The 14,950-nt window shown below is 35.9% G+C and overlaps 1 protein-coding gene across 2 annotated transcripts in view; it reads left to right on the top strand.

Moving 5' to 3' along the window:
- CPQ (carboxypeptidase Q) overlaps positions 1 to 14,950 on the top strand; it is a 433,138-nt gene that overhangs the window by 362,873 nt on the left and 55,315 nt on the right. Inside the window, exon 8 of one of the 2 annotated variants that reach the window (XM_036233308.1) lies at positions 2,339 to 9,642. The exons of the other annotated variant lie outside the window; for it this stretch is intronic. Coding sequence (XP_036089201.1) covers positions 2,339 to 2,406 — 68 coding nt within the window. The 3' untranslated portion in view covers positions 2,407 to 9,642. Of the gene's footprint in view, positions 1 to 2,338; positions 9,643 to 14,950 lie in introns of those variants that run through there. 2 annotated transcript variants of the gene reach the window in all.

Raw genomic sequence — 14,950 nt, forward strand, 5'->3', positions numbered from 1 at the left:
TAGCTTTACAACTTCTAATTGCATGTGCTATCTTACTTTTTCTAAGCCTCACTCATTATTAAGCATCCTTATTAATTCTTATTAATAATCATTAATATGGCAAAGGGGAATCAGTAATACAGAAGATAGACAAGATCCATATCCTCATAGACTACATAGTCTAGTGAGTTAGACTTGGTTATTTCATCTGCAAAATGAGTATGGTAGCCTACATGGCATCCTTTCTCCTCCATGTGTGTTCCTCCTCTTCTGTTCCCTAGCTCATGGACTAGGACCACCATCCAGAAACTGCACACTCATCTAGAGCATACAACAGATGGTCTATCTCCAAGTCCTGTTTACCCAAATCCCTTCTGTTCCTTAAACCTGTTCCCCACCTTGTCTCCTTAGTACTCACTGATTCCTACAGCAGCCCCTACTAACATCCCAACCTGTACTCTTAGCCCCTTTTCACCTAATTGGCTCACTGCTGCCACAGTGAACATTCTAAAATGGAAATTAGTGCATTAATTGGGATTTTTGGGCCTGCAAAATAAAACAGTAGACCCAAGTCAGAATGGCAGTAAGGGGATTTTTAAAAAAGAACTCCAAAGTGGGTGGTTACAGAATGCTTATTTTGGTTATCAGCCACATTAAGGCCCTTAGTTCTTTATATCTTTTCACTTTTCCATCCTCAGCATGTTGACTTTTGTCTTTAGGCTTGTTCCTTCATGCTCCCAAAATGGCTGTGGTTGGTCCAAGCAACAGATTCTCACACATTGCACAATAGCAGAAGAAAGAATGCCCATGAAGGATGTCCCTTTTTAAAAGTGAGGGAATCTCTTTCAGAAGCCCCAAAGCAGATTTCTTCTCATTCTCATTGTCCAAAATCATGACATCTGTCCATGGCTAAATCAGGCAATGGAATGGAGTGGAATTACCAAGTTTAGCTTATATTGATCAAATTTTACTTCCTTGGCCTAGGGTAGTGCCAAGTTTCCACTGAAAAATGTAATCTCCTGATGTATGAGAAAAATTGAGAAGAAAAAAAATTAGGAAGAAGATGAAGATTTTCAATGGGTTAGCAACTAAGAGTAGCTGCAGTATACGATCATCTTTCCTTTTAAAATCCTTCAGTGTCTCTCCCATTGTCTTCAGAGTGTCATGCCTTTATTTAGCATGGAATTCAAGACTCTTCTTGCTCCCCTGGCCAGTATGCAGCCTCCCCTCTCATGGCTCCTCCACTCCTGTCTGTCCATCTCTCATTCAAACAGGGTCTAAATTAAGTTCCTAGCATACCCAGTGTTTTCACATTTCCTTGCAGTCAGACCTGCCTTATTCTTTTTCTTCAACAGGTAATTCCTACTTACCCATGATTCAGCTTTTTGTTCTGCTCCTCTTGCAAATCTTCTTTGATATCTATCAGCATGGATTAAGTATCCCTTGCATATGCCCCTAACGCCCTGTGCTTATCTCATCTCATGGCACTTAACCATTTTCTTACAATTGTGATTGATTGTGAATTCCTCAGAATTCCTAGTGCTTGAGAATTGGTGCCTGGCCCTTAATGAAATTCCCGTGAATCAAAGGATGAATAAGTAGGGTCTAAGTTTATAGAAATAATAAGATAATGTAGGTAAGATCTGTAAACAGTAATGTCATAACCTTAGTTACAATTACTTCAATAATAATTGCTTAATTGAGCTGTCCTCTTTCCTTACATAGCGAATTGTTTTGAAATCACATTTTAATATATTTCATCTTTTCTCTGATAGTTCAGACTCTATATTGAAGTACCAAATATGCAGATTGCTCAGAATTTCACATATTTTCTTTCTCGCTTATTTCTGTCCAATACTTCATAGGGCATTAAGCAGAACTAAATCAAAACTTTTCATTTCTCTATATCCAGAGGACTTTTTTTTTTCTAAAATGTTCCAAGAACAAAAGATGAGGACACAAAGTAGTAATGGTGATATATTGTAAAGTGAAGGCTCACCCTCTGGACCCAGGACTCATATGTTTTTCAGTTACCAGATGGAATAGTGCAACCTAGCAGTTCTATGTCCCCTGTTGTCCCTAATTAAAAGATGCCTCCTTTATAGTGAAAACAGTCTGAGCCAGTGATGTTTGGAGAGATTGATGCTGCATGGCGAGCAGACCTCACCCTACTGGGGACTTGACAAGGGCCTTCTCTGGTTTGTGGCCATAGCCCTCATTTGAATAGGCAGACAGCTTCATTTAACTAACAAGCATGTCTTGAGTGCCTCCTATGAGCCAGGTACTCTAGACACTGAGGCTAGAACATGAAAAGGACTTACCAGGTCTCTGTTCTTGTGGAATTTACATTGTATTGGAGGAGAGGGAGAGAGCAGTGGGAAGAAACAGACTATAACAAAGGAATCAAGAATGGAGGAAAACATTTGAGAATGATAAAAGGCTGCACAAGGAATTATAGTGTTGGCTGCCTCTCAACTTTAACTTGGGTAAGTCAGTGCTTTTGCTTTAATATTCTTTGACTGCTTATGCTAGATAGGTATGTGTAACATCCACATCAATATCATACTATTGAAAATTGTTCATCAGAACAGCTATACGCTTCTTCTGCTCGTCTCCCTCACAGTTGGCCTGCTTCAGCTCCACCGAAGCCACTGAGCATACCTGGTGCAAGCCCTACAGTATGACTGTAGCCTAGCAAGAAAGGGTATTGTTTATACCATTGAGCAGTTAGTCATGCACTGCATTTTGAAGTCACTTATATTGTTGCCTTGAGCTGTGGTTTAAAGTGCACACTTTCACTTTAAAGTTAATATGCTTTGTATTTTATCTACTTAACTGGATTGAGGACCAAGAGAGTATTTTATTCATGCTTATATACCCACAACACGCATTATCACCCGGCACACAGTTGGCATCCAGTAAGTGTTTGCTGATTACAAGTATTGATTTGAAGATGAACACAAGAAAGTTAAGTGACAATAAAAAGGAAGATTTTGGTACAATATCAAGATAAATAACACATGCAGAATAATTTTAGGAGGTCATAAGATGGAAGATAAGAAAGATGGAAGAGGTGAATTTAAGCTGGAAATTCAATGATACATAGTATCAAAATGGATGGCAGGAGTAGAGGTGGGCAATCTTGGTGACAGAAATAATGTGAGCAAAGGCAGGTGTCCTCTTGGTGATGGTTAGGAGAATGATTTTATTGGGCAGAGAACACATCTTGGAGAGTATCAGATGGGAAGAACAGTTAAGTTTCTCTTAGCCAGATGAAGAAGAGCATAAATTTCAGGTGGAAAACTCTGGTCATTGATGCAAAGTCACTAAAAGTCTTCAGCAGAAGAACTTGATGAGAAGTACTTTGAAAGGGAGTTCCAAAAAGTTCATGCCAGGGGATACCCCATTATACCCGAGGAGGTATCTCAAAGAGAGAGGGCATGGAGTGAACGGGGAGCTTGAGGAAGCGGCACAGTGTTAGAAACAATTACTTTGGAAAAACAAAGGCTAACACTGAATTATTGGTCTATTTTATGTACTACCAGTACTCCCACTCCTCAAAACTCTATGACTTAATTTATCTACTATTTCCCACAGTTTCTAATAATGTAGCCTAGAAAAGTTTCACTTCTCTAACTGCATCTTTCAAGGTCTCAAGGTAGGTGGTAGGTTCTTCTGGGTTCCCCTTTCTATGCATTTGTCTTTCCATCATTTTCACTTAATACTTTACAAATGTGATAGCTAGATGATGATGATACATAGATAGGTAGGTAGGTAGATAGATAGATAGATAGATAGATAGATAGATAGATAGATAGATAGAAATGGAATATACAGAAATAAGATATGGCCTGTTTTCTCCAAGAGCTTACAATCTAAGACTGTAATTTGGTTTACTAACTAATCATTAAAACAAGAAGACTTTATCATGGAAAACTAAATAGAGCTACACTGTAATTTCTAAGAAAGAAATCTAAAAATTTCTCGAAAGCCAGTAGAGTACAAAGAAGTAGAATTTCAAAATATGTTTCCTCTTGTCAGCTCTGTGAGCTTTATCCATACCTATTTTAAGTGATTAGAGAATGTAAAATTCAATATAGCCTGTTTTATTATATTAGATGATTTTAGAGTATAGTTTAAAAAATTATTGCAGAAAATTGCTAACATACAAAAGTAAAATAGTCTAATGAACTCTTATGTACTCACCACTCAGCCTCAGGAATTTTTCATTCATGGGCCGTCTTTTTTCATCCATACCCCAGTCACTTCCTTATAGCCAGATTATTTAGAATCAAATACCCAACATTATATCATTTCATTTGTAAATATTTTAATTTGTATCTCTAAAGGGTAAGGACTCTTTTATATAAATAATTATAATAATATTCTTCTTGTTAAAGATTTCACAATAATTTCTTAGTATCATATCTAATATGTGGCCAGTTTTCAAATGGTTCCAATTGTTTCCAAACTTTTTCTTCATTGTTTTTTGTTTGTTTAACTAGGATTATAGTGAAATTAAACAATGCAATTGGTTAATGTCTTTTAAGTTTCTTTTAATCCATAGGTTCTCTCTTCATCTTTCTTCTTTCCTTCCACTTATTTGTTACAGAAACCAAGGAAATTGTCCCATGGGATTGCCTACATTCTAGATTTAGGTAATTCCATTTCCATGGCATCATTTAACATATTCCCATTTTCCTTTATATTTTCTGTGAATTGATAGTTAAATCTAGAGGCTTTATGTGATTCAAGTTTGATTTTTCTTTTTTTCTTTTTCTTTTTTTTTGAGGCAGGGGTGAAGAATACTTCTTAGGAGTCACTATTTATTTCCATTAGGGGTACTGTCTAATTGCTTATTTATAATGTCAGTGGTCATTGAGAACTATTGCCTAGATCTATTATTTCTTTGGGGATTACAAAACAGTAACCTTGATTATTAGTTGAAATAATTCTATTAAAAAGAACTTTCTCTTTGACTATTTGGTTCACATGTAATTCTTTTATGGAAGATAGGAAGGATAAATTTTTCATTATTTCCTTTTATTTACCTATTTTAAAACTTATTTGTTGGTTCCCAAGTATCCTCCAAGATGACTAATTGGGTTGCTATTTTTTTTTTTACTATCATTATTTACTGGTGGACTTAAAAATATTTGATGCACTTCATCTTGTTGCAGTAATTAGTCTTATTAATGCTCAAATTGTCCCATCCTTGGCTAGTGAGAGCTTCTTTAAGCTGCTTCCTGAGTCTTTTTCACATGACCCTTGTAGTCATTGATAGTTTCCTAGCTTTCTGGTGTGACAAAATGTTCCAAGCCATCTTATGGATTTCCTGTCCCAGATCCAGAATTAGCTATTTGTCTAAAGAGCCCAGTTTCTTCTACTAGATCATGGTATAATGAGGCCACAGTATGAACACTAAGTGCACCCATTGCTACTGGGTTGATCATTGTTTCTAGGTCTTTTCAGTAGATAGAAGTAGGTAACACTATTTTTTTCTTTTAAGAATTATATTATATATTGCATGACATTTCCAATTCAAGCTAAAGACTAAAGGTTATACTTTACCTCACTGATGTCTGTGTCTCCTTTTTCCCTTGCTAAAATTCCTGGTTCTTAGTATAACAACATAACCACTCGTTTGTCATATGGTTATACACACACACACTACAATAGATTTACAATAGTCTTAGAATAACAATACCAACATTACCACCAACAGCATGATTATTGAAAAAATTTTGTTTATTACAGATTTTTGTCATTAGTATGTATATCCCACTATGTAGAAATTTCTGTTAACCTGTAATGCAAGTTACTATGAATGTGATACCATTTCCGTCTTTTGCTTTTTTGTTTTAAAACCTGACACTTCTGATTTTTAAAACGTTGAAATGCTTACTTATGATTTTTCTTTATAAAGCAGGAATGAGATAGGAATAATTTGGGGCCTTATTAAAATAATTACTTTGGGAGTGTCACAGTTGGATCCTCAGGACATACTATTGCCTATTCTTTCTTCTTAGACCTGACTCAGACAATTTCACAATTTTATTCATTCGTTCATTCAAGATATACCTAGTAAGTACTATATGACATTCAGACAAGAGGAATAAGAAGAGAATTTAACATGTATTAAGTGTCTGCTATGTGTCAAGTATTATTCTAGTTGCTTTACATTTATCATCTCATATATTTTCATAAGAACCTTTTAAAGTATACATTCTTATTCCATAACCAGTTATCAGATGAGGCACTTGGAGCTCAGGGAGTTTCCTTTCTCCAAAGTCTCTGCTATTAAGTAGAGAAGCTGGAATTAATATATTGGTCTATTTTATTCCAATTTCATATGTAAGGTACTATCCCTATCCTCAAGGAGTTAATGGAGGGTTTAGACATAGGAAGAACAAAGTGTAATAGAGGTTCAGGCAAGAGAGGCATTAAATGCTTGGACATCACAAAAGAGACATCATTTCACCTGATTTTCAAGAAAGAGTAGAAGTCTGTGGCATGGAAAGAGAGTGTATTCCATGTGACAAGATGGAAGTGAGAAAAATTCTATAGGTAATAAAATGCAATGGATTCTCAAGATAAAAAATAGTCTGGCTTGACCAAAGTTTAGTTTAATATAGGAAAATAGAGCTAAAACAGAAAGATTTCCTGGGATCCCAGTTGAGAACTAGAAGGCGTTCTGAGGATTTGGGACGGTCAGAAACTTTTGGAGGTTTTGAATAGGAGTGAGATGTAATGGGGCTCAATCCCAGCCATTAGGAGGCTCCTTTTAACCCTCATCCTGCACCTTTGAGAGACTCAGAACAAGACCCAGTTTCATAGATAGACACATCTCACAGATTAGTCTGCATGTCTTTTAATAGTTTCTTGCTAAAGTTGCATTTTTTTGACGTTTTGCTAACTGAAGTTTTGCCATATTAAAACTTCCAATTGGAGAGAGACAAAGAACAGTCCTATGAAACACTGCACTGTGATTGGCAGTGGTTAGTTGTACTAGAATTCTGAGACATCAACAATAACGTCTGACTGTAATCGCACATACTCAACCTGCTAGTCAAACCTCTTTAAGTCAAATAAGTCTTAAAGTATTGTGCTAGTTAATCTATTTCTAATGATCTCTGCTGAAAATGTGCTTATCGATTTAATTGCTTTAATAAGTATGGGATTATGGAAACTACAGACAAAACATCACAATTCAAGAGATTTTAATAAAATTGAGCTCAAATTGGGTACCGACTTTTTCCTATAGAAACTAGTTATACCTCAATTGCACACAGTAGATGCCTTAGTTTGGGTGATTTCATTGGCTTAATATCTTCCCTTTGCTCGGTATTAAAGTTCGAAAATGATCACTTAACCTGATATCCTTGTACATTCCCCTCTTGGGAATTTCTAATATAGCGAATTAAATCTCTCTATTATCCTATTTTTATAAGAAAGTGTGAGATTGCATAATTCATTGTAACTAAACTTTCCTTTACAATATGACATTTGCTGTTTTAATTGTCCTTCCAATTTATAATGCATAAATCAAATATGGTTGAGCTCTGTGAAATCTATTAGTTATGGTTCTTTTGAAATCTGAGTGAGCTATTGCCTATATAAGAGTAGTCATGGAGTGCATCTTCAGTATTCTTTATTTTCTTTATTCTTATGTTTCATGGTAACAGCTAAAATAGTCTGCTGGCAGGTGAGAGAACAGAATTTTATGTGGAGATAAGACATGGCCTTCATCAGTACCCCAAACTACCCAGTTACAGAATGTTTAAAGCTAGATAGAAATGTTTGCTGGACGCGTCTTTACAAAACCACACTTTTTTTTTGGCAGAAATAGTTCATTAATTATTGTTGATGTCATATTTCAAGAATCAAGGTACTTATAGATATCATTTTAATACATTTAGCTGATATGATACTGTAAAGTACAGTGCAGAAATAGGGCCATCATCTAGAGGGGTCAGTGATTCCACACTTACTTTTTCTGACAGAAGATTTTATCTGAGATACCCTAATAATTGTAGTCTCTTGGCATGTTAGTCTTAACTTTCCCACCTTAAGCTTTAATTTTTTTTTTAATGCTAGCGTAGACCCAGTCAAGCTCATATAAACCCAAGATATGTATTTAGGTTACAGTTGTGTTTCACACCCTTGACTGTACTTTAAAATCACCTAGGGAGCTTTTAAAAATGTATCAACAGTAGGCCCCACTCCCAAATATTCAGGTTTAATTGGTCTGGCCTCAGAGCCACAACAGTGGCACAAGTCCAGGCAGGAACATTTACCGAGAAAATATTCATCTAGGCGCCCCAACCTCCTGGAGCACAAGTCCATTGTATTCTATGTGAATGATGCCTGCTGTACTTGTGCAAACTCGGAGGCCTAGAGTGATGGCCTTGAGCACACCTGTTTTTAGAAACTCCCCAAGTTATTCCAATATGCAGCCAAAATTGAGAACCATTTTGAGGTTCAGGAATACTTCAGAGCTATTGCAGATTCAGTTCCAGACCACGGCAGTAAAGCTAGTATCACAATAAATGAGTTGTAATCTTTTGGTTGGTGGAGGATCTTACCTTCAATTTGTAAAAAACACAGCGTCTGTAAAGCATGGTGTGCTGAGTGCAACAGTACGAGGTGTGCCTGTCAAATAGCTCAGGTTCTGAGAGCACGGATTGAGAGACCATGGAAAAATGGATTCAAAAATCTCACTCCACTACTGTCTAGCTGTGCAGCCTTAGGAAAGTCATTTAATCACGTAGATCCTCTATTTCTTCATAAATAAAATGATGATAATAATACCTACCTTATGAGATTATATTGAAAAAAATGATAGTCTAAATAAAATGCTTCGCACAAAGTTAATGCTTAAAAAGCCACTATTATTATTTCAGTTATTAAAGCAAAATTTCTGTATTAGTTCAGACTCCTTCAGTACTAAGTGATAGAAATCCACCTCAGATGACCTGAAACAAAAATGTTGAATTTAAGCAAGCCACAAGAAGGTACCGTTGAATTTGGCCTCACAGATTCTGGCATTTGAATGCTGTTAGAACACATATTCTCTCTGGTGCTTATTACATCTTCTTGAGTGGTGCCTTCATTTTCTCAAGCCAGCTGTGCTCTCAGATGCTAAACTCTGACCATAGGCAGCTCGAGACATACCTTTACAGCCTATTAACCACAGAAGAGCCAAGTAATTCATCATATCCAACTCAGACAGGAAAATCACAGCCTCCTATGTCCATTCTTGTGGTCAAGATGTATAGTCCTTAAAATGGGAAGAAGGGATAGTGTACAGATGAACACAGTAATCACCTTTATTTTTACTGTTGAGACCTGATTCAAATACATAAAATACATAAAACCCCTTTCATCCTAGGATTTATTAGCAGATAAGAAAAGACAGTAGTAAGGTCCCAGAAGTAATAAAGAAATACCCTAAATTTAAAATACGTAGTCTCTCTGTTCTTTGTGACCTGTACATGATATTCACCCCTAAGATGAGTTTAGGACAACAAAAGCATTCCTTGCCTCTCGGGTTTAGTTTACCTGAGACAATCAGGTGGACAGGCAGATGAGGAATTGGATAAATTGAGACCACACTTCCAGCAGTCTGCATTAATTAATTTGCATTATCTAATCCCTCCCACTCCCACCTCACAGTCTTTCCTTACCTACACAAGTGGGAAGACTTAGCAAACTTATTTATAGGAACATAATTTACAGCATCTCTACTGTGTATGTTGTTCAAGAATAAGGCAACAAGGAAAGACAATCACAAAAGGACCAGAGACACCTCTTAAAAGCCACTTGCCTAATAGTTGTGGAGAGACAAGTGTCATAAAAGAGGAACAGGATTCATCGCTTTATAGCAGTGTGCTTTTGAAAAGTCATTTAACTTCTTGGAACTTCAGTTTCCTGATCTGTAAAATAAGGGCAATAATATTTCATAGGACTGTTGTGAGAACTCAATGTATTTGATAAGTGATAATGTATTTGAAAGTCAATTACACTTTACATAGTTGATCTTCAATAAGTGGTTTCAGAGTTTGGAGAGTAGTTTTGTATTTTAAAAATTACTGAAGAGGCCTTGCTATGAATATGCACTCATGTATTTAGATCCAGTAGAGAGGATGACTAGGCATGTACTTCAATATCCTAGGAAACATCGCAGAAGATGCGCAAGTATTATTGGTATTCACTGACCCTTGGGTCTTAGCACACTTTGTGGTTCCATAAATGAGTGATGAAGCTGCTAGCATTCACTTCAAATAACCCTGCTACTTTAATGGTTCAGTGGCATTATTTACTCAAGCACCTGACTTACTTCACCATGACATAGTGTAACACTTCAGAAAAGAAAGCAATGAAGAAAAAAGTCAAATATTAATAGTATTACAAACGCTTATATGTCAAATGATGCTTCTGGAGATTTTGAGGCCTCTTTGCATTTCCTATTCAGCCACAGTAAATTTATTATGGGTTGATAAGAGTTGGTGGGAGGATTATATGAGTGAATGCCCAAAGACATAGATGGCATTCTAGGTGACTCTCACTGGCAACATCAAGTTCTAGATTATGGACTATGGACTGACCAAGTATTCTGTATTGGCATAGAGCCTCATCCCAGACAGTGATGTTGAGATAGTATACATAAAAACATATAGACCTGAAAATGGGGAAATTACCTTTTTATGTGTCTTCTAGTGTTAAGACTCTGTAACCAAAAGCCTATCTTTCTTCAGAAGTGACCATTGCTTTCGATGTAAAACAAGGATATTTCGAATGGAGCAGTCTATTCATGAACCTTTAAGGAACGAAAGATGAAAAAGCACAGAATTGTCTATTTCAAACAAACACGAATAAAGGTCAACTATGAATTTTAAATTGTTTAAAACATCACTAAAATGTAGGGAGAAAATCCATGAAAATATCTGGTATTGAAGGAACGTGTTTTCTTAATTTTTTAAACATCTGGTCTTGGCACCAATTTTATTTCAATTTCTACTAATACAACCACGTAGATGCCTGATTGATACAGTTTAAGTATCCCATAGCAACATGATCTTGTGCTTCTCTTTTTCATTTCCTTCCTACCACTCCCTTATTTTTTTTCTTGAGAAAATCAGAAAAAGATTTCCTAGTTCTCAACTGTTGAACCTGTTTATGAAAATTTGAACTAAACAGTTTAGCACAATTAAGCAAGGTGCCTCATTCATCGAACTTTCATTTTTCTAAGACTCCCATCCTGTCAGTCACCAAAAACATGCCACATCTGTTGACAATTATAGAGGCACATACAATGCCATTCATATCATGGCATGTGTTTCCCTGTGCTTTGGGTCGCAGGCCCTCAGGGACATTTACAAAATAAATGCTTTTAAACTGTCTTGGAACTAAAGAATTTATTTTTTCCTGAGAATGTGTTTATGTACCTTGTAAAGGAACTAGTCATTCCCTTTTGCTGTTCCTTATTATGGTGTGTGTGTGTGTGTGTGTGTGTGTGTGTGTGCGCGCGCGCGCGTGTATGTGTGTGTGTGTGTGTGCGCGCACGCACGTGTGCTAAAGAAGAACAATGCCAGGTAATAAAGCGTAAAAACATCTTTCTTTTCGATACTCATCGACCTTGTAAATTACTGCTTTTATTTTTATTTATTCTTATGTTGATAACAATTCTTGGCTTCCCTTGGATTTTGTCTGTTTTTTGAATGCTACTGAATTCTGATTTCATTTCCTCATGTCCTTAGTCAAGATTTGGGTCATATTATTTTTTTAAACATGATCGATGTAATTATAAGTCACCAGGACCCTCTCTGGAGTTATCCCCTTTCTTTTCAATCTCTCTCTGACCTGTAAGCATATAGTGTTTTTCTTTCTAAAATTATATTATTCAGTAAGTATCTAGAACCTAGAAAAGCACAGCTGAATCTACAAGTCATCTGTGCAGGTATTTTATCTCTCTAATCTTAACATCTAGAATTTTTTGCAATATCAAAATTATTGACCTTTCTCCTACTTGTATTTAAATATTTGGCATTGGGTGTTCATGACCATAGTAACATTAATTTTTTTTTTTCATTTAAAAGAGAGGTACTGCTTTTGGACATTGTATCTCGTATTAATGTTATGAACAATCAAATGAATTCTAGTAGAACAACAACCTGAAGGAGTTATTTAATGGCCGAAAGAAGATCTGGAAGAGAAAGAAGTCAAGACTGAGGTTAAAGTCAGTGGTAGTTTCTACATTGGGTTTTATTGGTTTTCTTAATCTTTAAATATCATGCTCATTTAAATGCCTAATTATCCTTAATTTCTGAAGGAATTGCCACCATGCTGGAGAAAAGAGGAAGTGATTTAGTTTATTGAAAAGGAGAAACTTTAAGAGCTTTGAGAATTCTACAGAAGTGAATGGTTCTCAAGCTACCACATCCTTCAAATGGGGAAAAACAGGACGCATGAACATGCTCTTCTCCAGCATTAAACTTTGCATCAATTTGCTCTGAAAGCCAAGGATATGTGAAGGAAGCAATTTTAATTGCTTGACTCTTAAAAACAAAAAACAAAAAACAACAAAAAAAAACCTGCTCCACTGTTCAGTGGGTTAGAAGTATTTTGAAAATCTAATTGCATTTCAAGCTATGCAAATTTACCTGTAAGAAAATTTTTTCTGTACATCCAAAAAATCTGTCATTTAAATGCAACTATAGAATGCTCAGAGAGAGAAGAAAAGCTAATGTTTATTGAAAACCTACATGGTGCCAAATGTATTACGTTTATTTTATCTATCCTTTTTAATACCACTGTGAGTAGATATTGCTGTTTCTGCTTTACATATGAGGAAACTGTGGCTAAGACTGCCTAGGAGCACTTACCAAATTGGTTTGAAGTACAGTGCTGATCTGAAACCAGCTCTGATTGCGAAGCCTGTTCTTCTCTGATGTCTTTACAGCTCTGAGATGATGTTGGAAACACTGAAGAGTGGCAGCTTCCTAGTTCATACAAGCTTTGCAATCAGTGCAGCCCCATTCACCAAAGACATACACTCAGCCTCCCACACACAAATCTACTTGAGGCCTGATTTATCTGGATTTGTGTATAAATTATCCTATATATCAAATAATGCTAGATCCTCTCTTCAGTTTGTGTTTTGTAGCCATCTTAAAATGTCTCAAAACTCACATTGTCCCAGAGAAATACTAAGAATGTTTTCTTGTGTTAATCAAGTATATGCTGTGCTGTCTCATATTAATTAAATTTATGCTACTTAAATCAAGAATCCTTCAGGTTGGCTTTTGAAGTGTGCTCTATCTCTGCCCTAGGAAGAGCCCATTTGGAGATTCTCCTACACAAATGGAAAGAAAGTTACCATGTACTTTTTCAGGGCCCTTTCAACTAATCCCCAAACATAGCATCTATGGAAGTTGTTAATGAACCTCATTATTTGACAATTAGTCAAATGTCTAGAACCAGCATTCCTTCATTATTTATTTTTCCACAACGGTTATGTATTAAAGCTCTTTTGATGTTGTTCTCCCTCCAGGTGGTTGTAAATGACCATAACTGCTAATAGGCTGACTTCCACAAGCGCCTGCTAACAACGGCCTCATAAATATTCAACAGGGGCATTCTTAGTGAAGGGCTGGGGAATTAGGTGACCTGCCAAGTCTCTCCACATCTAATATCTATGATAATGGCTGCCAATTACACAGGACAGAAGAAATGGCCTTGCACTGTGAAAAAATGAAGGGGAAACCAGCCTGTGGCTCCTGGCTGAGGCAGGCAGCTGCTGCCCTGAGTAATCTCCCAGGTGCTGGCCACTGAGGTCTTGGGCTTTCATGCACGCCCAAAGAGTAGTCAGCCATCTCAGAGAGTACTGGGATCTTCTCTTTATTGTAATCTTTTGTTATAATGGTAATTAGCATTATATCTTGAATAGTAAATTAAGAAATCTAGAACAGAATTTTAAATTTAAAAAGCTTTTTCCACTAGGAATCCAGTTGCATTAATTTTGTGGACTGAAGTTTAGCTAAATTAGTCAAGTTTATGCATTCATTACCTCATCATAATCCTCAACATCACAAATATAAAAGGCTGTCATTAAATTTGAGAGCTGACAAGAACTAGGATTTTTCAATATGAGTGTTGAAAGATTAATTTGAAAAGATCTCGCTAAAAACACAAAAGATTATTGCTAACATGGGATATTTTATATTCATAGTCTGTACCTGGTTTTAAAAATGTCTGTTTGCAATACCTGGTTTAAAAAGAAGTTATATATTTAGAGCACTTGATCAAATTTTAAACTGGAATACTTCCAGTTTTTATTTTGTTCAGGCAATATACAAGCACAGTGTACACAACATTGGAAACTTCTTTTGCCATCAAAGGATATTTGACTTCTAGTTATTAAGCATTTTACATCCAAAAAGAAGGTAAACACAAAGAGGAAAAAAGTGACAGAGAAAATGAGCTCTTTTTTTCACCCATTTTCTCATAATATGATTTCAAAAAAGGAAATACTTACATTTCTGGCGATATTTTATAATATGTGCTTGCCCTAAAAATACTGATGGTTAAGAAGAAATGGGAGTAATAAAAGCAGTGGTAATAAATTTCATGTAAGTACAGTTAAGTTTTACCAAACTAGCTGCCAAGCTGGTAGTGGAGTAAAAATGTAAATACTTTATCTTTGATCCCTAGACTTTTAATTTTATAAATAGCTGTATGCCCGAAATGTGCTGTAGCACATTTTAAACATCTGTAATCAAGATGATCATTTGGGAGAAGGAAGCTAAAAAGTTCATGGCCTCTTTTAATACCTATTGTTTAATTCTATATTCTGCATTCAAGACCCAAATGAGACTTTCGTAAAGAGAAATTTTACACAATCTGCTTACCTTGTTATAAACTGTATAACCTAGAATGGCTTTTTAAAAAATAAAATATGATTTTACTATGA

This window comes from Rousettus aegyptiacus, unplaced genomic scaffold (genome assembly GCF_014176215.1).
Source record: "Rousettus aegyptiacus isolate mRouAeg1 unplaced genomic scaffold, mRouAeg1.p scaffold_m13_p_15, whole genome shotgun sequence".
NCBI lineage: Eukaryota > Metazoa > Chordata > Mammalia > Chiroptera > Pteropodidae > Rousettus > Rousettus aegyptiacus.